The 22,859-nt window shown below is 66.8% G+C and overlaps 7 protein-coding genes across 7 annotated transcripts; 5 read left to right on the plus strand and 2 right to left on the minus strand.

Moving 5' to 3' along the window:
* Positions 1-177: 177 nt before the first annotated feature.
* Positions 178-1,098, plus strand: FA09DRAFT_330125 (hypothetical protein). Its single transcript, XM_025742474.1, has 2 exons — positions 178-295; positions 620-1,098. Exons 1-2 carry the CDS (start codon positions 189-191, stop codon positions 690-692), a joined length of 180 nt encoding a protein of 59 aa, XP_025598244.1. The 5' UTR covers positions 178-188; the 3' UTR covers positions 693-1,098.
* Positions 905-1,542, plus strand: FA09DRAFT_34384 (hypothetical protein). Its single transcript, XM_025744621.1, has one exon. It carries the CDS (start codon positions 1,001-1,003, stop codon positions 1,466-1,468), a length of 468 nt encoding a protein of 155 aa, XP_025598245.1. The 5' UTR covers positions 905-1,000; the 3' UTR covers positions 1,469-1,542.
* A 2,950-nt stretch (positions 1,543-4,492) lies between these two features.
* Positions 4,493-6,424, minus strand: FA09DRAFT_318965 (phosphoglycerate mutase-like protein). The gene is made up of 5 exons (XM_025740919.1): positions 6,231-6,424; positions 5,959-6,167; positions 5,741-5,900; positions 5,534-5,647; positions 4,493-5,470 (listed from the first exon to the last, which is right to left on the minus strand). Exons 1-5 carry the CDS (start codon positions 6,311-6,313, stop codon positions 4,621-4,623), a joined length of 1,416 nt encoding a protein of 471 aa, XP_025598246.1. The 5' UTR covers positions 6,314-6,424; the 3' UTR covers positions 4,493-4,620.
* A 230-nt stretch (positions 6,425-6,654) lies between these two features.
* FA09DRAFT_297842 (amidase signature enzyme) lies at positions 6,655-8,896 on the plus strand (the record flags this gene model as incomplete). The annotated part of the gene is made up of 7 exons (XM_025740221.1): positions 6,655-6,949; positions 7,040-7,136; positions 7,205-7,384; positions 7,612-7,787; positions 7,850-7,983; positions 8,085-8,277; positions 8,355-8,896. The coding sequence occupies 7 exons, from the start codon at positions 6,655-6,657 to the stop codon at positions 8,894-8,896; spliced, it is 1,617 nt and encodes a 538-aa protein (XP_025598247.1).
* Positions 8,897-13,978: 5,082 nt separating this feature from the next.
* Positions 13,979-17,215, plus strand: FA09DRAFT_360768 (DUF254-domain-containing protein). Its single transcript, XM_025745272.1, has 3 exons — positions 13,979-15,260; positions 15,335-16,434; positions 16,488-17,215. Exons 1-3 carry the CDS (start codon positions 14,033-14,035, stop codon positions 17,130-17,132), a joined length of 2,973 nt encoding a protein of 990 aa, XP_025598248.1. The 5' UTR covers positions 13,979-14,032; the 3' UTR covers positions 17,133-17,215.
* Positions 17,216-17,380: 165 nt separating this feature from the next.
* On the plus strand, positions 17,381-18,969 carry FA09DRAFT_330129 (SEP-domain-containing protein). Its single transcript, XM_025742475.1, has 4 exons — positions 17,381-17,457; positions 17,515-17,660; positions 17,729-18,707; positions 18,792-18,969. The coding sequence occupies exons 1-4, from the start codon at positions 17,399-17,401 to the stop codon at positions 18,919-18,921; spliced, it is 1,314 nt and encodes a 437-aa protein (XP_025598249.1). The 5' UTR covers positions 17,381-17,398; the 3' UTR covers positions 18,922-18,969.
* On the minus strand, positions 18,950-22,727 carry FA09DRAFT_34526 (hypothetical protein). Its single transcript, XM_025744683.1, has 3 exons — positions 21,887-22,727; positions 20,304-21,830; positions 18,950-20,251 (listed from the first exon to the last, which is right to left on the minus strand). The coding sequence occupies exons 1-3, from the start codon at positions 22,383-22,385 to the stop codon at positions 19,101-19,103; spliced, it is 3,177 nt and encodes a 1,058-aa protein (XP_025598250.1). The 5' UTR covers positions 22,386-22,727; the 3' UTR covers positions 18,950-19,100.
* Between the last annotated feature and the right edge of the window lie 132 nt (positions 22,728-22,859).

Here is a 22,859-nt window from a genome sequence, read left to right on the forward strand (position 1 = left end):
GCCCACCCGCGCGTGCGGCGCACCCGTTCATCGCCGCGCCATCGACTCGAGCTGCTGGCGCCAGGGCAGCTTCGCCTCTGTCCCGCCTCCATCTCCACCCGTCCGTCCCGCACCTCTTGTGCGTCGCCTGCACCCGCTCAGCGAGCCTGCACACACTGACCGTCTCTCCTGTGCCAGCCCCGCCCAGCATGCCCGTCGGAGCCATCCCCGCCATCACCGGCAAGCTGCGCAAGCGCCTCATCCTCGACCTCAGCGTCGCCCTCGGCGGCGGCACCGCCCTCGGCTACGCCTACTGGTGCGTGCGCGCACAGGCCAGAGTGCTGCAGGAGCAGAGACAGTAAATGCTGTCTGCTGCAAGAGGGAGCAGAGCGGCAGAGCGCTCGCGGGCGCAGAGACGTGCTGCTACTGGCGCCAGCCATGCCGGGCGGGTTGCGAGTCGCGCGCGCCGGCGCACCGGCGGCCAGCAGCGGGCGGCGTCTGCGCATGCCGCAGTGCGCCTCTGCTGCGCCTGTCGCGCTGCGCACCTCTGCCCCGCAGCCCTTGCCTGCTGCGCCTTCGTCGGCCGCGCTGCAGCGCACCCCCGCGAGCTGCCCTGCTCACTCCCCTCTGCGCCCCGCAGGTACGGCGTCCACGTGCCCTCGGTCAAGCGCCGCGACACGTTCTACGAGAAGCTGCAGTCCGACAAGCAGTAGACAGCTGCTCGCTCCGACAACAAGGGCTAGCGAAAGGGACGCTCAATCGATCACAGTGAAAGCGAGTGCGATTGAGGCGCTCGCGACGGGGAGCGTCGCGGCTGGCGCTGGGTGAGACAGGGACGGACAGAGCGAGACAGGGGTGGAAGAAGCGAGAGACGGGCGGAGACGTCGCGGCAGAGGCGAAAGGGTGACACACGAGAGTGGGAGAAGGACCAAGAGAGGGCGCGGATCGGGGGCCAGTCAGGCTGGGCTGCTACACGAGGAGCGCAGCGCCAGCAGCGAGGAGCACTGCGACGGCGAGCGAGATGCGCGCGGGCGCGACAGCTGCCTTGGCGCCGCTTGGCTTTCCCGAGCTGCTCGTCTCGACGCCCGAGTCGATGACGTTGCCGTTGGCATCGCGGATCTCGCCGCCCACGGCGCCGAGCTTGCCGCCGTCGGATGCGGCAGCGGGCTGCGCCTGCGCCGCAATCGTCGTGTCGGGCGCCAGCACGGCGGGGCCCCCTTCAAGGCGGGGAGAATCGTCATTAAAAAATCCGGTGATGGAGAGGGGCGCTGCATCGAAGTCTGGACCACGCATGAGCGGTCAGCGATGCGGCCAGAGGGCGTGGGAGCCCGGCCACTGCCAGCACGCACTCGAGAGCTGCAGCTGCGTCTGCGCACAGATGCCCTCGGCCGACTGCCGGCGCCACGGCCGGCTTGCGGGCACGTCGCGCACCGAGAACTGGCACGGCGACTGGCGCAGGCCGCGGCGCGTCGTGACGATGGCCGTGTGAGCCCTGGCCTGGCGGTGTAGAAGGTGGGGGGTCAGCGGCGGGCGGCGGTGAAAGACGGACCCTGCGCGGCGGGGGGCGCACCTGCTGGCCCGGCGTCCAGACGTTGGGCGACTCAAACGCAAATGTGTATGCCATGGGGTTGCGCACCGGCTCGGCCGAGGTGCGCGCGCAGGCCGTCTGACGAGCGTCCCAGGACATCGTCGGGTACTGCAGCGTGTCGCGCACGCCGTCGGTGCCGCGACAGCCGCCTTGGAACGGGTGCAGCAGGTTGAGCCAGTGGCCTGTTCGGGGAGAGGGGGCTGGTCAGCGCCATGCTCTGCTCCCCGGTCCTGCCCGGGCGAACTCACCGACTTCGTGCACGAGCGTGTTGCCCGTAAAGTCGTTGAACTTGTTGGGCCGTGTCTTGTGGCCCGTCAGCGTGCCGACATCGACGATGCAGCCGTCGCCGTCCTGCGGCTCGCGGCCGGCCGTGGGGAAGGTGCACGTGCCGGCGAGGGCATCGCCGTCGGGCGCGCTGATCGAGTTGACGAGGAAGATGTTGAGGTGGTCGCGCTTGAACGTGCCGGCCGTGCGCTTGTACTGGCCCATGAGCGCGTAGGCGGCCCGCGCATTCGACTTGTTGTAGCGCCAGAAGACGCTGCGAGTCGTGACGCCCGTTCACACTTGACGCTGCACGACGCGGAAGAGGATGCGCATCTTTGCGTACTTGACGCGCAGGATCTGGATCTCGGCATCGAGCGCGGCAGAGTCGACGATGACCTTGCCTGCCTCGTCACCGGCGAGCCAGTGGAAGGAGACGTCGATCATCTGGTACGGCGGCAGGCAGAGCGTCGGCAGCAGCGCCCGGCGCGCCATGTAGCCCGGCTGCTCCTCGAGCTCAGCACGCCGGCGCAGCGCCTCGGCCATGTCAGGCTCGCGCGCACGGGCAAGACAGTCGGCCGTGCCGGAGATGTTGGCAATGTAGGCCAGCTCGATGAGCGCCTGGTCGGCGGCGACGTCGGGCGGCGTGTAGGGCGCCACAAACTCGCCCGCGTAGTTCCAGTCGCCGTCGGGCACGCTCAGCGGCCACGTGGCCGGGTCGGTGCTCGTCGTGTTCGACTCGAGCAGCGTGCCGTTGCCGGGCTGCGTGCCGTTGATCGGCAGCGTGCCATTGAGCGGCAGCGTGCCATTGATGGGCGCAGGCATCTCGGGCAGCGTCGTGTTGGTCGGCGGCTCGGTAGGCTCGCTCGGCGTGGTGGGGGGGTCGGCGGGCATCGTGGGCTCGCCCGTCGTCGGAGGGTCGTCGCCCGGCGGCGCAGGCGTCGGAGGCTCGCCCGTGGTGGGCGGGTCAACCGGCGTGGGCTCGACAGGGATAGGCTCGGGCACCGTGGGCACCGGCTCGCCCGTCGAGGGCAGCGTGCCCGGCTCGGAGCCGATCGTGCCGTTGGTGACGCCGCCGCTCTGCGCGACGACGCCGTGCGCCGCGAGCGCACAGAGGAGGAGAAGACGAGCGAAGCGCATGAAGTGCGACAGCTTGAGGCGAGGAGGATAGTGAGGACAGGCTTGAGTGGGCGAGCACGAGCGCCTTATGTAGGCATTCGTCCTCCCCGAAGCCACTCGCACGCCCGACCTTGCTGCACGTCCAGGCGAGCACGAGCTGGGTGCATCTCGCCCGCGCAGCCTCCCCTTTTTGCCCTTTCTCCCTCAGCAGCTCGCTGTGGACCGTCCTTGCCGTGCTCGACGCTCCCGCGGCGGTGCTGTCCGCAAGCAAGGCGCAGCGCTGTGGGTACGACGCATGTTGCCTCGCAGCCCGTTGCTGCCGCCACCTGCACCGCAGTCGGGCCCAGTGCGCGCCCAGGTGTTAGTTCCGGCCCGAGGTTTGGCGATGCCGACTCGAGGCGTCGCGAAGTAATGCGTTGACGCAAGGCTGTACCTGCATCTGGACGAGACAGCCACAAGGCTGGACGCGATGGCATTCGGCGTACCTTGCTACGGTCGAGAGCGCCCAGTGGAAGGTGTTGCAGCGCATCAACGCGGATGGCAGTGAGAGCGACCCGAGAAGGCACGCCAAGCACAGCAACGTCTGAGATCGGCGCGGCTCGAGAGTCGAGGCCCGTTTCTGCGCAACTCCGCCCCGTCGCGGCAGGCGGCGGCGGCCTGAGCTTGCGCGTGCCCAGGCGGACCCTGAACTTAGTGCCAGATCTGGCCAAGTGCTGCGGCACCGCATCTGTTGCTGCTCCTGCTTCCTCTGCCGCTTTGTGAATTTGAAGGCACGCATCTGCGGCTGGAGCTGCTGCTGCATGCTGCATGCTGGTGGCCAGCGCTCAGAGCGCAGACTGCATCTCGCAGCTGCGTCTCGAAGCCGCATGCCGCCCACCTGGACGCCCGCCTCTTGCTGCCACACGCGCCCGGCACGGGCCGCGTGCATCCGCGGAAGCAGGCGTGGAAGTGGCATCTGAACAAGAAGCGCGCAGTCGAGTGCTGGCCTCGACAGCACCAGTTTCTGCGACGGCCGAGCGAAGCAGAAGTGCCCCGGCACCGTCACGGGTGGCCACTTCTCAGCGCCTCTCGGCGTGCGGTGCTCTTCAGCGGGTCCGAACGCGTCTTCGACGCGCGGGTGTGGGCGCATGCGGAAAAGCGCATTCTTACTCGGCTGGGCTGATGCTGTGCCTGGTCCAGCAGCAGCGGCAGCAGCAGCGGCAGCAGCATCGAGCCAGCACAGCTCTGGACCTACACCCTCGGCGAGCAGTATCTGCGGCTCCGGTGCATGCCAAGCTCCGTTGCGTGCCGAACGGGCGGGCCCAGCCGCAGCACCACGCAGCGGAGACAGCAGGCAGACCCGCAGCCCCGACGGCAGCAACACCAGCAGCGAGAGTCCCACGCGAATCATGCCATCTTCGACACCGCAGGCCGGAAGTCGCTGCGGCTACGCTCGTCCTCCTATGGCGCTGCAGAGCGCTGTCAATCGAGAGAGGCACCCTGGCACGAGAAAGCGGCAGACTGCTCGACGCCAAGGCTGAAGATGAAGAAACTCCGTGGCGGCATCGAGCAGCAAGCAAAGGTTGGTATTCATTTGACGAAACACGGATCGAGCGACAACGACCTACGACCTGCAATCCAGCGAGGGAGTGCGGGAGGTCGAGTCTTAGTTATGTACATCTTGGCTCTCGAGCTCAAGCCTCGGCAGCCGCCGGCTTGCCGCTCACGAGCTCGGCCTGGGAGCCGGCGTGTGGGTTCGAGCTGCGCGGCGAGAGTTCATGTCCAGCGTACCCGCCGCCGCCGCGCTTCTTCTTCTTCTCGCCAGCGTGGCCAGTGTACGCCGGCATGCCTCTCACCCACACCCACAGCGCCAGCAGCGCCGCGGCAACGGCCAGCGCCACGAGTGCGCCAATGACGCCCGCCACCACGGGGCTCACTCGTTGTCTGCCCTCCGTGCTTGCCGGGCTCGCAAAGCCAGCTCCGCCCGTGCCGTTGAGCGCCGCCAGCGTGTCGCAGCCCCTCGCGCTCGTCTCGCCGCACGCATCGCACCACTCGGCCAGCGACTCGACGGCCAGCGGCCTGAGGTGCTGCTCGAGCTGCGCGCGTGGGAGCAGCGCGCCCGCCTCGGCGCCGAGGATGGACAGCGGCGCCCACTCGCCCGCAGAGCCGTTGCGGAAGAGCAGCCGGAACGAGTCGTCGCTGTGCAGTTCGAAGAGGAACGTCGAGGCATAGTCGACGACGGAGTCACGCGGCATGTACTCTTGCACGTCGAGCAGCGTGGCCATGCTCAGGAAGAGCTTGTACGACGCGGCGACGATGCTGATGCTGAGCGCGTCGCTGGCGTTGGAGAGGCGCGACATGTCGTCGAGCAGCGTAGCGGAGAAGGCGTGGCCGGCAATGTTGCCGATGGATCCCACCTCAGGTGGGCCGAAAGCGTAAGACTCGTGAATGTCGGCGAAACGCTTGGCGCGGAACAGGGTGTCGTCGGAGATCTGAGGCGCGAGGGTGGCGTTATGGATCGACTCGACGTTGAGGAAGTCGAAGCTGAGACGGCGCGAGTGAGCGGGGGAGAGGGCCAAGCTCTGCACGGTGTGGGTGGCAGCTCACAGATTCCAGGCGTTCTGGTACTTGCGAGGTCGATCGCCTAGCACGTCGGTGCGGTTGTAGAAGGTCTCTGCCAGGAAGGCCGATTGCCGGCCCCACTGCGTCTCGTAGTACTCCCTGTTATCGCGGGCAGCTACATCAGCATCCGCCTTTTCGCTTGGCTAGCAAGGTGGGGGGGGGGGGGGGGGAAACACTGTAGGGACGACTCACGCGAGGCGCTGCTGCCATGCACTGCATTGCGTCCATCCCTCGAGCGCAACCGACTGCTCCGGCTCGACTGTCTCGATCTCGATGAGCTGTGCCCGGTTCTCCCACGTCACATTCTGGCCGTTGGCGAGGGTAATGGACTCGGGGTAGGGCGGGTAGAGTCCTGCAAGCGGTACACAGTCAGCGTTGCTGCGGCGTCAGCTCGATGTGAGTCGCCGTACCTTGAGCGAGAGCATTGGCAGTGTCGACAATCACACTCCCCTCTCCCCCCGCATCCGCGACAATCTTGACGCTCCTGCCGCGATGCACTTGCGCATCCAGGCTCGCAATGCGCGTCGCGCTCGAGTCGTTGAGGTAGCGCTGGCGCAGATCCTGGCCGTTGGCATAGCCCTGCAGATAGCCTGCCACAGTCAGGTTGGTGTCCGATGCGCTGTCCAGCCCAGAGGCGGGGTCAGCGCATGCATGCGCAAGGAGAGCAGGGGAGGCCTCTCACGCGTAGGAGATGGGGTTCTGGTAGAAGCCCTGGCGGTCGCCGTGGCGCACGAGCACAAAGACGCCGGTGACGGGTGCGCTCATGGTTGTACGCTTGACCAGGGGTGTTGAGATGGTAGTGGTCGAGAGTCAGGATGCAGCGAGGCCGACGCAGCGGTACAATCGTGGCGGCCTGAGACGAGCCGTGGTGCTGCGCCGGCGCCGAGAAGAATAGCGCCTCGGCAGCGGCGCACCGCGCGGCGGTTGGGCCGATCAAGATAAGGCCTTGGCGCGGCTTGAGCGCGTGGGAAACTGTCGGCGTCTCGGCCGATGTGCCATGCGGCGCGCGAGGTGCGGCGGTGGAGGCGCCGCATCGACCTCTTGGCATCTTGCCTTCCCACCGCGCACCCTCCTCCACGACCCCACACTCCGGCTTGGCAATCGCCATGCGTCCGCCCCGGCTGGCACTGTCCACTCCCGCGGGTGCTGGTGTGGCGCTTCGGCGTCTAGCCCGCCCGCGCGTTCCGGGGCGCAGCCGCAGCTTCCATGCGCACCCGCCCAGCCCCGTCGACGGCGCGCACGACCCGCACAACGCGCTCGCACACCTCGCTCCGCCGCCGTCGCAGTCACAGACGCACGCCGGGCCCAGTACTGGACCGCTGGCGGGCTGGAGTGCCAGCGTCAAGGCCAACCTGTGCACGCGCGACATGCCGACGACGTGTGGCAGTGCGATGCTGCGTGGTGCGTTGGTTGGTGGTGGTGGTGCAGCAGCGATGTGGAGAAGGGGCGCTGACGTGGCGAATGGCGACGGCGCATGGCGCACGACGACAGACTATACGTCGCCCTTTGACGCCACGGTCGTGCAGCGCCTGCGCGCGGCGGGCGCCGTTGTGGTGGGCAAGACGAACTGCGACGAGTTTGGCATGGGGTGCGTGTTGCCCGCTCTCCCCTGGCGCCTTGCCTCTCTCTCGGCGCTCAACATCCGCGCCATTGCAGCTCGGCCAACGTGCACTCCCTGCACGGCCCCGTGCTGAACCCCGCCGCGCCGGCCGCGACGGCCCTGGGCCACAACGAAGAGGGAGGCAGACAGCGACATCGCACGTACCATGAGCCGCGCGTCGCCGGCGGCAGCTCGGGAGGTGCGGCGGCGAGCGTCAGGGCGGGCCTTTGTCGGGTGTGAGTGTGGTGCTGGAGAAGAGGGGAGGGGAAGGGAGAAAAGAGATGAGGGCACGCGGGGTGAGGAAGAAAGGGGAGGGGGGAGGGGGAGGGGGCCAGGGGGAGGGGGGAGGAAGGAGGGGAAGGGGGGAGGGGGGAGATCCTGTGCGCATCAGGCCGCTTCACCGCACTACAGCACAGCTGCGCTTCAAGCCGGGCAGCAGCTGCTCACCTCTTGGTTCCTTTAGCGCACTGGCCTCAGACACCGGCGGCTCGATCCGTCTGCCCGCGTCGTACTGCGGCGTGTGGGGGCTCAAGCCATCCTACGGGCTGCTCAGCCGCTGGGGCCTCGTCGCGTACGCAGACAGTCTCGACACCGTCGGCATCTTGGCGCGCTCCTGCGAGGACATCCGCACGACTTTCGGTGCGTTTGTCCCGTTTGAGCGTCTTGCAGCATAGACATGCCCACTGATGTGAGCGACGCAGATGTGCTCAGCGAGTACGACCCCAAGGATCCCTCTGCTATTCCGGAGGAGACACGTAGGAAAGCGAAGGAGGTGGCAGACAGTGCTTTGCCTCGCAAAGGCTCGCTGAAGGGCGTGAGGATAGGCGTGCCCCGAGTGAGTTCCCCCCCCCCCCCTCTTCGGGCGCCCCGGCCTTCTCCTTCTTTCCTTCTCGATATTCCACCCTCTCTTAGGAGCTGAACCGGCTCGCTCTCTAGGAGTACTTCCCCGCTGAGCTCGAGCCTCAAGTCGTGCCTTGCGTGCAACGAGCGCTCGCGCGCCTGCGCGACGCCGGCGCCACGCTGCACAGCGTCAGCCTGCCCTCGACGCCGCAGGCACTCAGCACCTACTACGTCCTCGCCAGCGCCGAGGCGAGCAGCAATCTGGCGCGCTACGATGGCGTGCGCTATGGTGCGTCTTTCCCTTGGGCGCTTGCTGAACGGTGCGTTGCGCTGACACTGCTCTCTCTCACACACACACACACACAGGCCATCGAAGCGACGACACCGCTGGCATTGACGACGGCAGCACTCATGCGTATGCCGCGACGCGCAGCTCAGGCTTCGGCGCCGAGGCTCAGCGTCGCATCCTCCTCGGCACGTACGCCCTCACCGCCGATGCCTTCGACAACTACTTTCTCCAGGCGCAGCGCACGCGGCTGCGCATCCAGCACGACTTTGACAGCGTGTTGCGCCTGCCTTCTGTGCTGCGCGCTTCGCCCGGCCCGGCAGCGCGAGACGCGGGCGTGGATGTGCTGCTTTCGCCCTCGAGTGTGCGCACCGCGCCGACGCTCGAGTCCATGCTGCCGGCGTCCGACGGCGCAGCGCCGCCGCAGGGCGCAGCGGCACGCGCGTCGCCGTACGTGCAGGACGTGCTGACGGTGCCCGCCAGCCTGGCGGGCCTGCCGGCGCTGAGCGTGCCGGCGGGCGTCGCGCAGGATGGCTGGCCCGTCGGCGTCTCGCTGACGACGCAGTGGGGATGCGAAGAATTGCTGTGGCGCGTTGGCGAGGCGTTGGAGCCGGAACGATGACGCGCAATGCAATCGTCCCCATCACTCGACGCGCCGTCGTGCACGCTTCACGCGCAATCGTCGCTCAGCGCTTCGTGCAGCCGGCGAGTCCCTGTCGTGCACACAAGTCAGAGGTGCCACAAGAACGACGTCGCTGACAAGCCACTCACTGATCGGCCCGAGCGCATCGCCGAGCTGCCAGAGCTTGTGCTCAAGAGGCTGTGCGATCCAAGCTGCCACCGAGCCAGCGACGGCAACGATGAGACTGGCAGCGAACGGACTGGCGCCAGCGTCGGACAAGCGGGCTTCGTCCTGCATATGCCGTTATCAGCCAAGAGCGGCCACTGCGCTTTGAGGGCTGCTCACCTCGCGCTCCTCTTCCGGCAGCCACATGTCTCTACCACGCCAGAGCGCAGCGGCAGTCACTCGTTGATCGCCCGCCTCCGTAGCCGCGCTGGCATCTGCCTCTTCTTCCAGCTGCGCCCCCCACTCTCGTGCACACGTCGCCGCTTCGCGCGGCGATCGGACAAGCACGAAGCGGAGTTCCGGCCCGTCGCCCGCCTTCTCTTGGCGCACTTCTTCTAGCCAGCTTCCGAGCGCGTCAAGTGCGCGCTGCAGCGGCGCCGTGATCTCGACGCGGTTCCCGAGCGACGAGTACTGCTCGACCACGACTAGGACGCGGTCGTGTCGCGAGGAAAGAAGCAGAGGACGCAGGTTCGCGACGCCTCTTGCTTCGGGAGAGAGAGCAGCCGGAAGCATTGACACCTTGACGAAGATGCACGCACTGCGGGCGTCGAGCCACAGATCTGCGTCGAGGCCATCTCGCTCGATGAGTGCGATCTGATGGGATGAGGGTCAGCCATGCCGTGGGTGGGTTCACCGCTGCAATGCACATTCTGCGCTGGTAGAGCGCTAAGCAGCAGACGATTGTTGAGTAGCCGCGTAGTCGCGATGTAGAAGTGGCGCTCCCAGTCCTGACCGGGCTGCTCGTCGTCGTCTGAGATTGCGAACGCTGGCGAAGCCGGTCGCGGCGCTGGGGTGCTGGCTTCTTGCACAGCTGGTCGAGTGGCGACAGTTGGCTGCTCGAGGGCTGCAGGCGGCCGACTTCGCCTGCCTTCTACGCCACGCATGGCGAGGAACGTATCGAGCTGATCCAAAGCCGAGGGAGCCGCCGTGCCTTCGGACCTCGACACGGCGGGCGCATCAGCAAGCTTGCGCTGCTTGATGGCTTGCTCGAGCGCCGATGGAGCATGGCCTCGCTTCAATGGTCGAGACGGGCCCGGGTCCCTGCTGCGGCCGCGTTCAATGACGCGCTCTGCGTGCGGCGATGACTGGAGCGGTAATTGTGCTGTGGCCTCGTTGAGGTCTGAGACGCCGAGCTGATGCGCTCCGCTCTGCTCGCGATCGAGGTAGAGGTCCGATGGCTCGAGCAGCGGCGGTGACTCGTCAATCTGCGAGAAACGGCTGCGCAGATCAAAGGACTCGCGTGAGAGCTCGGGGTCCAGGCTCAGGATCTCATCGACGTAGACGCCCCCATCATCGACCAGCTCGTCGTAGTCGGACGACGCAACGCTTAGTGGCGCCTCAAAGCGGAACGGCGAAGGCTCGACTGAGGGCCCAGCGGTCCTGCGGCCGATATTGAACAGCAGCGGCGCATCCGGCGTTGCGATCCGCTCAGATTCGGCTAGCCTCAAACTTGAGACTCGGCCTCGATCGCGAGGCAATGTGGCCTTGAGCAGCGGAGAAGGCGACGCAGAGGGTGCAGCATCGCTGCTTTGAGCAGACGCGTCCAAGCTGCCCACTGTGGCACGCACCTCTCGCTCCAGGGCGTCTTCGATCGCCGTGTCGTCTGCAGCGCCAGCAAAGACTAATTGCTCATCAAGAAGCTGTCGCGATAGCAGCGCGGAGTCAGAAGCGGCGAAGACTCTGCTTGGCAGTTCGATGTTCAGCGAAGCCAGGCCTGTGGCCGCACGAGGCCGGAGTCGGAGGCCCGCACTTGTCGCTGTGCGCAAGGCACGCTTGTCGGAGGCGGACAGCAGCTCGATAATGGACTGTGGAGCGACGCTCGCGCGAGTGTCTTCGCGACTGATCACTTCGAGCTCCACGTCTGCCAGAGGAAGGTCAGCTCGCTGGCAGAGGCGGAGGATCAGGGTGCTCACTGTCAAGTAGCAGCGCTGCGCCGCGAGGTCGTCTGAGGCGCTCATCGCGGACGAGAGCCAGAGCATGCGGAGGCAGCGGCAATCTTGAGTGTGTCGGCGCCTCCAGTGCCGTCGGTCGAGTCTCGGCTGCGATCTCGCTGAGCGCAGCGAGCAATGGCCGCTCGTACCGCAGCATCTGACTGCTGCTGATACGTAAAGGATGATCAGCCTTCGCTGGATGCTACGCAGCGCATTGCTCACCGGTCGCTCGCTCCGCTGTTCATGCGAGTCGAGAGCGTGCGGGCAAGCGGCAGGACAAAAGCGTCTGCCACGCAAGCGTCAGCGACACGCGCTTTCGATGCGTGGTACAAAATGATCACCTACCTTCTTCCAAGGCGTGTGGATCAATGAGCTGATCGAGCTCGAGGTTAGAGTCGCGCTGCGACGTTGGCTGTTGCGGTTCTCCTTTCGATCCATCGACGGTCAGCGTCGAGAAGTTGATCGTGGCAGCATCGTGGGGTGAGGAGCTTGTCGCGGCGCTTGGACTGCTCGCTGGTAGTACAATGTCCTCTGATGGCACGTTAGCATCGACATTACAACGCTCAACGACCAGCTCGGACACTCACCCCATGCGTTCCATTCGGTGATCCCCTCTCGCGTCACCGCAGTGAAGCGCGCCTCCGTCCCCACACGCGCCGCTATCCTAGCCGCTCGTTCGAGGCCTGCAAAGATGTCTGAACGAAGAAGGCCCTCCATAGTCCAGACGCGAGAGCTGCCGTGCGCAAGAGCAGCATTCGCGAAGATCGGAGGCGTCATCGAGCGCGGCTTAGGGACGGTCAGCGGAGACACTTTGGCCACGTCACGTCGACGACTCACAAGGAGCATCGCGTCGGCATCGCGCTCTGCTTCGAGGCCCTCTGACAGCTCTCGGAACTCAGCAGCTTTCGCAGAGTCATCGAGTGCTACAGGCTGGGCCTCCGCGATGCTGCGGCGCAGCGCTGCGATCTCCTCTTTCGAGCCCATGACTCGTGCGTCGCTGCAAGAGGCGCGTCAGTTCGCAACTGCGCCCTCTCGAGACGCTCTGTTCGCACAGCAGCCGGTCACGCGTCCACGCCGGCTCGTCTGGCGCGTCGTCGCGCGCTAGCTCGACGAGAGCGATGGGCAGGTCGAGGTCGAACTGCGTGACGAGCGGAGCGTGCATGGCATCGAAGACGCTCAGACCGCGCTGCGGCATGGACTGGACGTCGCTCTTGCGGAAGAGAACTTCAGTAAAGCCTCGCGGACGTGCTCCTGTTCTTCTCGGTCAGCGCAGGTGTCTGCCTGCAATGTGGCTGCACTCGCCGGACGTCACGTCGCCGTCATCTGCCTCCAGATCCGCCACTGAGGTAGCCGACGGCCGCGACATCTGCCTGATCGCCTCTGTGAGGCATTCTCTGCCTCCTGCGATGCTCTCAAGCAGTAGGGATGCTATGTCGTCCTGCCAGCTGTACTCCTCCAGCGGCAGTGACAAGATGCCAAGGTGGTACGTGCTCGTCGCCGGCGTGTCCTGCGCGAGGGGAACGGCGCGTGGCAGCTCGACCAGGCACATCGAGAGGGCTTCGATGAACTCTGCGACCTGCGAGAGCGCGGTCAGAGACGCTCCTGCTGATGCGTTGTGCGTCTTGAGCAGCTGCGCTCACATCCAGATCGAGATGCTCGCGGACATAGTGCGCGCCTCGCGCCACATGCTCGCGCGAGAGGCGCGAGGCGGGCCGCAGGCGGCTGTGCATGGCGAGTGTATGCGCGCGGGTGAGACGAGGAGCAGCACTGCGATCGACCAGGCGGAAGAAGAGAGGACGTGTAGAGATGCGGACGGCTCGTCGAACCTGGAGCAAGGCGGTGGTGGTGGGACGGGCGGAGGGCTCGCGCGGCGCGGCGCCGTCGTGGGCAAATCGCGCACCTCCGCAGCGTTCCCCGCGCGAGCTGCGGCCCGGCCCCTCTGCGATCTGGCCTCACTCGTGGACCGCCGTCGATCAAGTCGAAGTCGGCTTCCGGCACCGTTTGTTGGCCTCGCACGGACGGCAAGGCGAGTCAAGGCTCATCAGCCAGCCCCACAGCCGCCGTGCCTCTCTCCGCTTCACCACCTCATCGCGCCTCTCTCGCCTCGTCAGCCAGGCTCAGCTCCCTCTTGCTCTCGCCTCACACACGTTTATCATGAAGCGTCCGACTTCTGCATCTCCACCTCCGCGCGTCAAGGGCGAGAAACAAGAGCCGGGCAGCTCGTCCTCTGCGCCGCCCAAGAAGAAGCGCGCTCGCGGCAAGTCGGCGCCGGGGACGCATGCGCCAAAGGAGGCCTGGGAGCAGAGGCACTGGCGTGAGTCTCAGCACAAGCATTGCACGACTTGCATCTTACGCTCAAGCTACCAAGGTGCACTTGTGAAGCGCATCTTCTCCGAGATGAGCCGTCAGTCAGCGACGGCGCGCGACAGATGGCTGTGGTGTGAGCGCGCGCTGACGCCGCACGACGGCAGGTCCGGCGATCTACGCCGCTCCCGAACTCGAGGCGTTCCGCGTGCATGGCTCAGACCCGATCAATCGACGCATCAAGCAGCTCGAGGCGGACCTGCTGCGCCGCTACTCGTAGGAGGGCCAAGTGTGCTGCTGAGCTTCGTGCCGGCTGCAGCAGCAAGCGGGCAACACGGCACCGTTCCTTGATGCTCCATCCGCCGCCTGCCTTGCGTCAAGCACGCCGACTCTTCGTCCTCGTGAATGTATTGATTCTTCAGACCCTTCGTAAGACTGTTCATGCGCCGTATGAGTCAAAACGGGGCGTGGCCGCGCCAGGCCGGCGAAGTGGCAGTCGAGAGCCCCAAGTTGGGCGCGTGGGAAAGGCGGCGAGAGAGCCGCGGGATCGGGATCGCGAGGGCAGGCGGCCGACGTGGAGCTGCGCCGTGCGCCGTGCGCTGCTCTTGTGTCCTCGCCACCACGCTTCCTCCACTCACCTCTCATCACCAGCCACGCAGCGCCTGCCAGCCGGCTGATGGCCGCCAGCGAGTCTGGCGCAGATGCAGCGGCGCCCAGCGCTGCCCGCAGCTTCGCCGCGCTCGCCGTGCCGGCCCACTCGCCGCCGCCGACGGTGAGCGTCACGCCCGCTCCCTCTCCGCCCTCGCGTCCGCCGTTGGGCGCAGCCTCTGCCGCTTCCTCTGCGGCGCCGTCGCCCGCCGCTTCCTTCATCCTGCAGCGGCCCGCCAATGCCGCCGCGCCGCGTCTCTCCTCGGCCGCACACTCCTCCCTCGCCGTCGCGCTGGCCCGCCCACCGCCACTCGTGCGCCGCACGCTGAGCGGCAGCAAGGGCGCCGGCACGTCTGCCGAGCTCAGCGATGCCGTCGCCACTGGCGCCTCTGGCTCGCTGCTACTCAGCGTGGACAGTGAGAGCGAGGGAGCGCCGAGCGCCGGCGCTGAACTGTCTGCGCCCGAGGAAGCGCGCCCGGGCTTGACGTCGCTGCCGTCCGCCAGCGGCTCAGACCTGGCTTCGCGCCTGCGCCACGCCATCGAGGGCGAGCTGCCAAACGTGAGCGTCGACGAAGCAGAGGGCTCGAGCGAGGCGGACACAGATCGCGAGCCGGCCGGTCGGTCTTCCCACGAAGCGGCGCAAGACTCCGGCGTCGCGCAGGCACCAAGTCTGGCCGCGTCTGATGCCGAGCCCGCGCCGGTGACAGGGCAGCAGGCCGCTTCGGTAGCCGAGGGCAGCTCGAGCGAAGAGCCAAGTGCGGGCACAGGCTGGGGATGGTCGACGCTCACGACGCTGCCGACTATGCCGCCGTCGCTCAAGATCAGCGCGCCCTCGCTGAAGCGATTGGGCCTCGGCGGATACTCTGCCTCGAGCGAGGCGAGTGACACTTCTTCGATCGATTCCGCTCCTGGTCCGAGCGGTCTGCGGAGGTGGTGGGGCGCTCCCAGCCCAGTGAGCTCTGAGACAACGGTCGCCGAGCAGGCATCCTCCCCTTCGGCAGCGGCATCGAGCGCACAGCCGCCGCAACCAAAACTGCCGCGCGGCTCGTTTCCCGTGTCGAAGCCGCGCAAGAAGAGCAGTGCTGCGCAATCGTCCGCGGGCGAGAGCAGGAGCGGGCGCGCCGAAGCATCGTCTTCTCGCACGCCTGTCGACGCTGCCGATGTAGAGGCGCAGGCAAAGGCAAAGGCTCGCGAAGAGAGGCGGAGACGGAGAGAGCTGGAGAAGGTGCGGGAGGAGGAGAACATCAGCGAGACTGGTGAGTACTGACAGCCGTCCTTGCGGCGCTTGCATCGCAGAGCTGGCTTGCTTACGACCTTTGCCGCGCTTCAGACTTGTCTGATCCGCATGCCCTTGGAGCAATCCTGCCGCCAGGCGACGGAGACCCACCAGATCCGTCGTCCTCACAGCCTCGCTTTCCTGAACGGCAGTACTATGTGCTCTCAGCCGCTGGCAAGCCCGTCTACGTCTCTACGCTCACGAGCGCCCGGTTGGCTCGCGCCGAAGCAGCCACTGCGCTCAGACGCAAGCAAGACCCGTCCGCTGACGGGCCGTCAGAGGAGCTCGCGGCGCTGCTCAAGGAGCATGAGGCAGCGGATGATCTGGAGGACGAGGCGGCGACGATGCGAGTGGCAGTCATGCAGGCGCTTGTGTCCAACTACGCCGGCGTGGGCGGCAATAAGCTGCAAGAGGCATCGCGGGAGGTGCTCGAGCTGGCGCCACGAGAGCAAGTGACGTATCTGCTGCGTCCGCCGCTCTATCTCGTCTGCATCTCGGCGTGGGGCGAGGCCGAAAGCACGCGACGCAGCCATCTCGAGTATCTGCACTTCGCCATCGTCTCGCTAGTCTCTGGCAGTCAACTGAGCAGGCTCTTTGCGCGTGCGGCCAACTTCGACTTGCGCCGCTTGCTCGAAGGCACCGATGGGCTGCTCGACTCGCTCGTGCGCCGTCTGCAGAAGGATCCTGCTGTGCCGCTGGGCGCGCTGCAGCCTCTGCGCCTGCTGCCGGCGCTGCGCGACGATGTCGGCTCACTCCTCGGCCCCGCCCGCGGCACCGAGCGTCCCAAGGATGTGCTGTACGTCTTGCTTCTGGCCCGACAGCGCATCGTGACGCTTGCGCGCCCACGGCGACACTCGGTGCATCCCGTCGACTGCCAGCTGCTCATCAACACCGTGTACGGCACAAAGGCGCTGCGCGAGAGCGGCACTGAGAGCTGGGTGCCCATCTGCCTGCCCAAGTTTGCACCGCAGGGCTTCGTCTACGCGCATGTCTCGTTTCTCGATGCGAACGACGCAGAGGAAGCCGCGCTGGCAGAGGTGAAGCCGGGCGCTTCGGGCGGCGGCACGAGGCAGCCCGATCTCGCCCTCGTGCTCGTGACGGGCAACCCGGGCGGCTTCTCAGAGCTCAGTGCGTGGCGCAAGAGCATCCTGTCTGTGAGTCAGCTGGCAATGGAGCTTACACGCGATGCTCAGACGACTGCCCTCAGTCATTGCAGACCACCGGGCTGCTGCCGCGTCTTCTGGGCGCGCTGCCTGCGTCGCCGTACTCGGCAGACGACATGGGCATTGCCGGCCTGCGGCACTTCGTTTTCAAGTGGCGTGCCAATGTGCAGCTCACGGCGCCGCGCTTCGAGGCGCCGTACGAGGCGGGCAGCGAGGCGCAGCAGCGCCTGCTGACGCTCTACAACGTCGCGCACGACGCCGTGCATGGCCGTGCGCGCAAGGCGCGCGCCCGCGCGCGCGCGCAGGACGAGGAGCAGAGCGCCGCTGCTGCCGCCAAAGGCACGCCTGTCGTAGCAGCGAAAGCGCCAGAGGAGCCGAGACGAGGCGTGCCGACCTCCGTGCTGGCGTCCCACCCGCCGGCGCGCACAGGCGGCACCGCCAGCTCCTCGCATTCACGGACCGCCTCCGACGAGCCAGCGGCGCCGGCCAGCAGCAGCACGCCGCAGATGCACATCTGCCGCACGGCGCACGAGGCCGTGCTGGCATGGGTCACGCCGCCGTTTGAGCTGTACATGGCCGCCGGGCCGAACCTGCCGCGCGGCGCCCTTGTGGCGGCGGCGTCGGCCGTGGCGCGCTGGGTCAAGGCGAATGAGGCGGCGCTGTTCTTGATCTCGAGCCCGACGCTTTGAGCTGGCAGCAGGCATGCAGGCTTCATCTCCTTGCGCAGGATGTGCTGTCTGACGCGGGCCGTGCAATGTCATCAGATACCCAGAAGATCGAGATGCGCCGAGGGAGAGAAAGAGGACTTGAGGGAGGTGAGGAGGCGGCGCACGCTTACGTAAGGCAGCCGCGCGTTGGTGGAGGTGCTGCGCGCCCTCGAAGTCCGTGCGCCGTGAGGCCGGTGCATCACGGGCACCTTCTCTACCTCATCATCCCCACCGTCCCACACTCAGCAATGGACGACTCCGTCGCGCAGTTCACCAGCATCACCGGCTGCGAGGCCGAGCGCGCAAAGTGAGTCGCGCTGATGCTCTGCGCTGCGGCACTCCGCTGACACGAGCGCCCGGCCAGGTTCTTCCTCGACGCGGCCGGCGGCGACGTCGAGATGGCCGTGGCCAACTACTTCGAGTCGGGCGGCGATACAGCTACAGCGGGCACGCCTGCTGCTGCTGCCGCCGACGACGAAGAAGACGAGCCTGTGGCGAGCTCAGCGCCTGGTACGTGCAGCCAGCCAAGAGCCCGTGCAGCCCCGCTCCACACTCGTTGCTCACCCGTGCGCTTCCAGCGGCCTCTTCAACGGGCCCGCGCACGCTCTCTGGTGCTCCGGCTGAGCCCATGCCCGAGGGCTGGGGCCGTCCGGCTGCCTCGGCGGCGCCAGCTCGCAGCGGCGCTGGCGGCTTCACGGCGGGCGGCGGGCGCGGCGGCATTGCCACGTTCCGCGACTTGGCTGCAGCTCAAGGCAGCGGCAGCGGCGGCCCCTCTGGACCAGCCGGCGACGACTCTGACGACGAGTCCGATGACGGACGCGACCCGGCCAACTTCTACGCCGGCGGCGAGCGCAGCGGCCTCAACGTCGTCAACCCGAATCGCGGCGCGCGTGGTCCGCAGCCCGACGTGGTGGCGGACATTCTGAGGCAGGCGCAGGAGGCCGGAGCACGTGGACCGGATCCGGAGGAGGAGGGCACGCTGTCGCGCACGGGCGGCACCGGCCCGAGCTTCAGCGGCCGCGGACGCACGATTGGGCAGGAGGCAGAGGAGGAGGATGAGTTGGCTGGTGCTGAGGAGGAAGAGGCGCCCGTGGCGGAGGAGACTGTGATCCGTCACCTCACCTTCTGGCAGGACGGCTTCAGCGTCGAGGACGGTCCATTGATGCGCTACGACGACCCGGCGCACGCGCAGACGCTGGCGCAGATCAACAATGGACGTGCGCCGCTGGCACTGCTCGGCGTGCGCTTCGGCCAGCCCGTCGAGCTGCGCGTGGCGCGCCGCACCGACGAGAAGTACACGCCGCCGCCTCCCGCGCCCATGAAGCCGTTCGGCGGCAGCGGCCAGCGTCTCGGCAGTCCGGCACCCACGCCGTCGTCGTCTGCGCAGCCAGCTGCTGCTCCTGCTACGCGCGCACCCAACCCCACCAACGTGGCGTTTGAGATCGACGATGCGCAGCCCACGACGACGCTGCAGATTCGCCTCATCGACGGCCAGCGCGTCAGCGCTCGCTTCAACACGTCGCACACCGTCGCAGACATCAGACGCTGGATCGATGCGTGAGTGATGCTCTGTGCATGGAGCATGCCGCATCGTGCTCTGTGCGTAAGACCTTGTCATCGCTGACGCTTGGCCTCCCGCAGATCGCATCCGAACCCCTCACGCAGCTACGTGCTGCAGGCGTCGTTCCCCCCCAAGCCCATCGCCGACGAGACGCAGAGCATCCAGGCCGCCGGCCTCGCGGGCAGCGTCGTCATCCAGAAGGGCACCTAGGCACGCTGTCAGACGGGACAATGGCATGTGACATTCGCGACCAGATGGCATGGGTGAGGAGGGTGACTCGAATGTGTGTGCGGTATAGCGTGAGTGAAGGGGCCAGAAGCGAGAAGGACGTGAATGAGGGACCAGAAGCGGTGCAGGTGGCCAGAGAGGGATGAGAGAGCAGCAGCACATCAAGCAGCGGGCGCTGGGTTGCCGTTGGTCGCATCCATGAGGTTGGTGAGGTTGGTGACGTGGGCGAAGTACTCGTCGTTGCGCTCAGCGTCGAAGAAAGGATTGTCGCGGCCGTCGACCAGGGTGACGTGTGCCATATCGCCGTAGTAGTCGAAACGCAGGTTGAGCAGGGAGCTCGCGCTCTTCATGAAGTTGAGCAGCCCGCCCGCCGGCTTGATGTGAGCCGAGTAGGCCTCAGCACCCAAGCGGTCCCGCAGCTCGGTGCCGAGCGTGGTCAGGGGCAGGCCTTGCTTGAGCACGTCTTCGTCTGCTCGAAGGCAGTCGATGATTGCGAAGAGCATGAGCGGCTCGAAATGCTGAACCTGGAGCGACTTGAGCTGCTGACGCTCGAGCGGGTCGTACTCCTGAACCTGCTCAATCTTTGGCGCGCCAGCGTACTGGAGGTACGCCTCGTTGTGCGCGTCATCGAAGAATGGACGGCGAAGATCGACGAGCGCTACCTTGGCGGTGACACCAGCCTTCAGATTGAGATTGACAAGCTTGCTTGCAGCCTTGAGGTAATTGATCAGCCCGCCGGTCTGCGTGATCCGCACTTCGTAGACCGGACTGGACAGTCGCGTTCGCAGCTCGGGGCCGAGCTTGGAGAGCAGCAGCCCGTGCGTCAGCGTGCGCAGGCAGTCGACGAGGCAATAGTAATCTGCCGGGTCGCCGCTCAGAGCCTGCGCCGCTTGACGTGTCTCGAATGAGCGAGCAAGCGGCGAAGGCGCACGAAGCGGACCCAAATCGCCAGACGTGGAGGCCTGCAGCACCGCTGTGCGCGGCGTCTTTGGGTCGGCCTGCATGACACGTGAGACGAACTGTGCGTCCACAGCGGCGGGAGCACAGCGCCAGGGAGCCTGCACCGAGGCCAGCCTGAGGTTGAAGTCTTCCTCGCCAAGCTGGGAGCGCACGTTGCCCTTCTTGACCGTGAGGTTGATGGGCACGTATGGATACGCGAGAATGAGGTAGTGGCCCCACGTCTCGGCGCCCGCGATCTCGTACGCCTGAGGCGTGTCTTCGAGCATGCACTCAAACACCGCTTCGGAACGGAGCGACGCAAACGTGCTGAAATGATGCGGTCCCGAGCTGTGCACCTTGAGGATCGCGTTGACTGCGAGCGGCATGTCAGAGCCATCACGCTGTGCTGTGCGCATCATACTCACTGAGCGGCGCAAAGCGCTCCCCGCCGGGACACATCGCCGTCTGAGTCGCAGCGACGCGGCTGCCCTCCGATGCATTGAAAGCAGGTTGCAGGCGAGCCTCTGGCTGTGCAGAGTCGCCAAGCGCGTGCCAGAGGCCTTGGATGACGCTCTCAAATCTGGCATCCACCGGCGCTTGCTCGGCACGCCAGGGACGATTCACGTCTTCGAGCTTGAGCCTGGTCTCGCCATACAGGCCGCCAGACTCGACGCGCAGGCGGAGAAACTGATGCGCGTCGATGAGGTAGGCTGCAAGAGAATTGTAGCCGGCTCGGTACAGCGCATTCGGATAGCGAAGCAGGAGATCCGAGCGCACTCGATCGATGCGGAGAGCGCCGAAGCCGGTGCTGTGGCCGAATCCCTGCTGCACGTCTTTGAATGTCGCCGCGAGCGGTTCGAAGATCTCGCCGCCAGGCGGTGGCTGCTCGGACGAGACGTGACTGACATGCGAATCAATGGGCGGGGCCCGAGATGCAGGGGCAGCAGCCCTGCTATCGGGCAAGAACGCGTCGGGCAGGCTGCCCATGGCCGGCGACGCAGAACCGATGTCCATGGAGGTGGCAGGTGCAGCTGCGCCTGTCACGCGCGGGCGCTGAGCGTCTCTGTCGGCAGAGGCATCCTCATCGTGCTCGCGTGCACGCTTGCGCGACGACTCTGCCACGCTCGACTCGGCAGTCTGAGTCGCTCCATCTGGTGACTTCTCGAGCGCGCCCTGCGCCAGTCGACGCACACGACTTGCTTCCGCGGACAGCTGCTGGATGACAAGCTCAGCATCCTCGAGCCGCTGCATCAGCTTCGTGTTCTCGCGCTCCAGTGCGTCGGCGCGACGTTCGATCTTGTCGGAGCGGAGCTCTGCCTTCTCCATCCGGCGATGCTGAGCATCGTAATGTCGGTCTTGCTTCTCGATTAACGCCGAGAAGCGCGCTTCCAGCGCCTCGTAGCGCGCGTCGTGCTCCTTCAGACGCGCCTCCTGCGCATCGAAGCGAGACTCGTTCTCCTCGAAGCGCTGTCGTGTGGCCGACAAGAGCGCCTCGTGACCTTTGTCCAGCTCCTCGCGCCCGGCCTCAAGCTCGTGAACGCGCTTGTTGTAGGAGAAGAGTGTGCGACCGTGCGCTTGTACCTTCTTCTCGAGCTCGTACGAGACGTACGGAGCGGCCGCGCCGGAGTGCGGCAGCGGTGCCGACGGCGGCGGTGACGGCCGCCACGCACCACGACGTGACGTCGAGGAGAACTCGGAGTCATGAGACGGAGGAGAACGCTGTGTATCGAAGTGCGCAACAGAGCGATGCGATGGAGATGCATGCTCTCCGCGCGGCAGAGGCGGCGGTGGCGAGCGGTTGCGCTGCGGCTGGCCGTTCGACGTGGAGGCTTGTGGCAGCTGCGGTGGCGGCAGCGGCGACAGCGGCGCTGTGGCAGTCGGCGCCGGCCGAGCACTCGCAGAGGCCGCTGCCGACGGAGGCGAAGGCGGACCGTACGGCAGCATATCGGTGTCTGTGTGGTGCTGTGCTTAGCCACTGGCTAGCTCTCAGCTCAGCAGCGTTACTCACCTTGAGATGAGGACATCTCGCCCTCTTCCATCTCGCGCACCGCCTGCACCGCTCTAACAGCTGGCTTCTTCGGCAGCAGGTGCGGCAGCGACTGCGGCTGCGGCAGCAGCTGAGGCTGCGGCTGCGGCTGAGCCTGCTGCTGCGGCTCAACCTGCTGCAGCTGCTGAGGCTCTGGCTGCGCCTCAGGCTGCAGCTCCGGGTCTGGCTGCGCCTCAGGCTGCAGCTCCGGCTCTGGCTGCGCCTCTGGCTGCGGCTCTGGCTGCGGCTCTGGCTGCGGCTCTGGCTGCGGCTCCTGCTCTTCCGGCGCATCGAGCAGCTCGTCCACCTCGTCCTGATCGCCGGACTCAGACGCGCCCGACACCGACATGTCCTCGTCGGAGCTGTCGTCGAGACAGATGGCGTCCTCCGTGCTCGCGCCCGTGCCTGCGCCCGGCAGGCCCTGCGACGCGTGGCGCGAGGCAGGGCGCGACTCGTCGACCTCCAGCTTGGGCGCCTGCATCGAAGATGCTCGCGCGGCGGCTAGGCCGCGGCGGGCGCAATGTGTGTGATGAGGCGCAAATGCAGCAGTCTCGTCGTCGTCGATCGCGAGTCGCTTGCTCTGGCTGCGCCAGGCGTAGACAGCGCCGGGCCGTCAGCGGAGCGGCGCAAATGCGCGCCGCTTCGACGAGGGACTGCGCGGCTGTCGCGACTGCGGAGGCGGGCCACGGCCACGCGGCGACTGGTGCGAGATTGTGGGCGAAGAGGTGTGTGGAGAGGATGCGGGCGAAGAGGTGCGTGTGTTGAGGAAGTGAGCGATGAGGGAAGCGGACGTCGAGCTCGCCGGCGAGATGATGGAGGTGCGAAGGCAGGATCAGCGGCGCGGCCGTCAGCGTGGTGCGCGCGCTCTTTGAACGCCCGCGGCCGCACTTCCGCGGACCATCTGCCGCACGGCCGCACGGAAGACGGGACCAACACACGAGGTCTTCCTGCTATC

Source organism: Tilletiopsis washingtonensis (assembly GCF_003144115.1).
Source record: "Tilletiopsis washingtonensis strain MCA 4186 unplaced genomic scaffold FA09scaffold_11, whole genome shotgun sequence".
Lineage (NCBI taxonomy): Eukaryota > Fungi > Basidiomycota > Exobasidiomycetes > Entylomatales > Tilletiopsis > Tilletiopsis washingtonensis.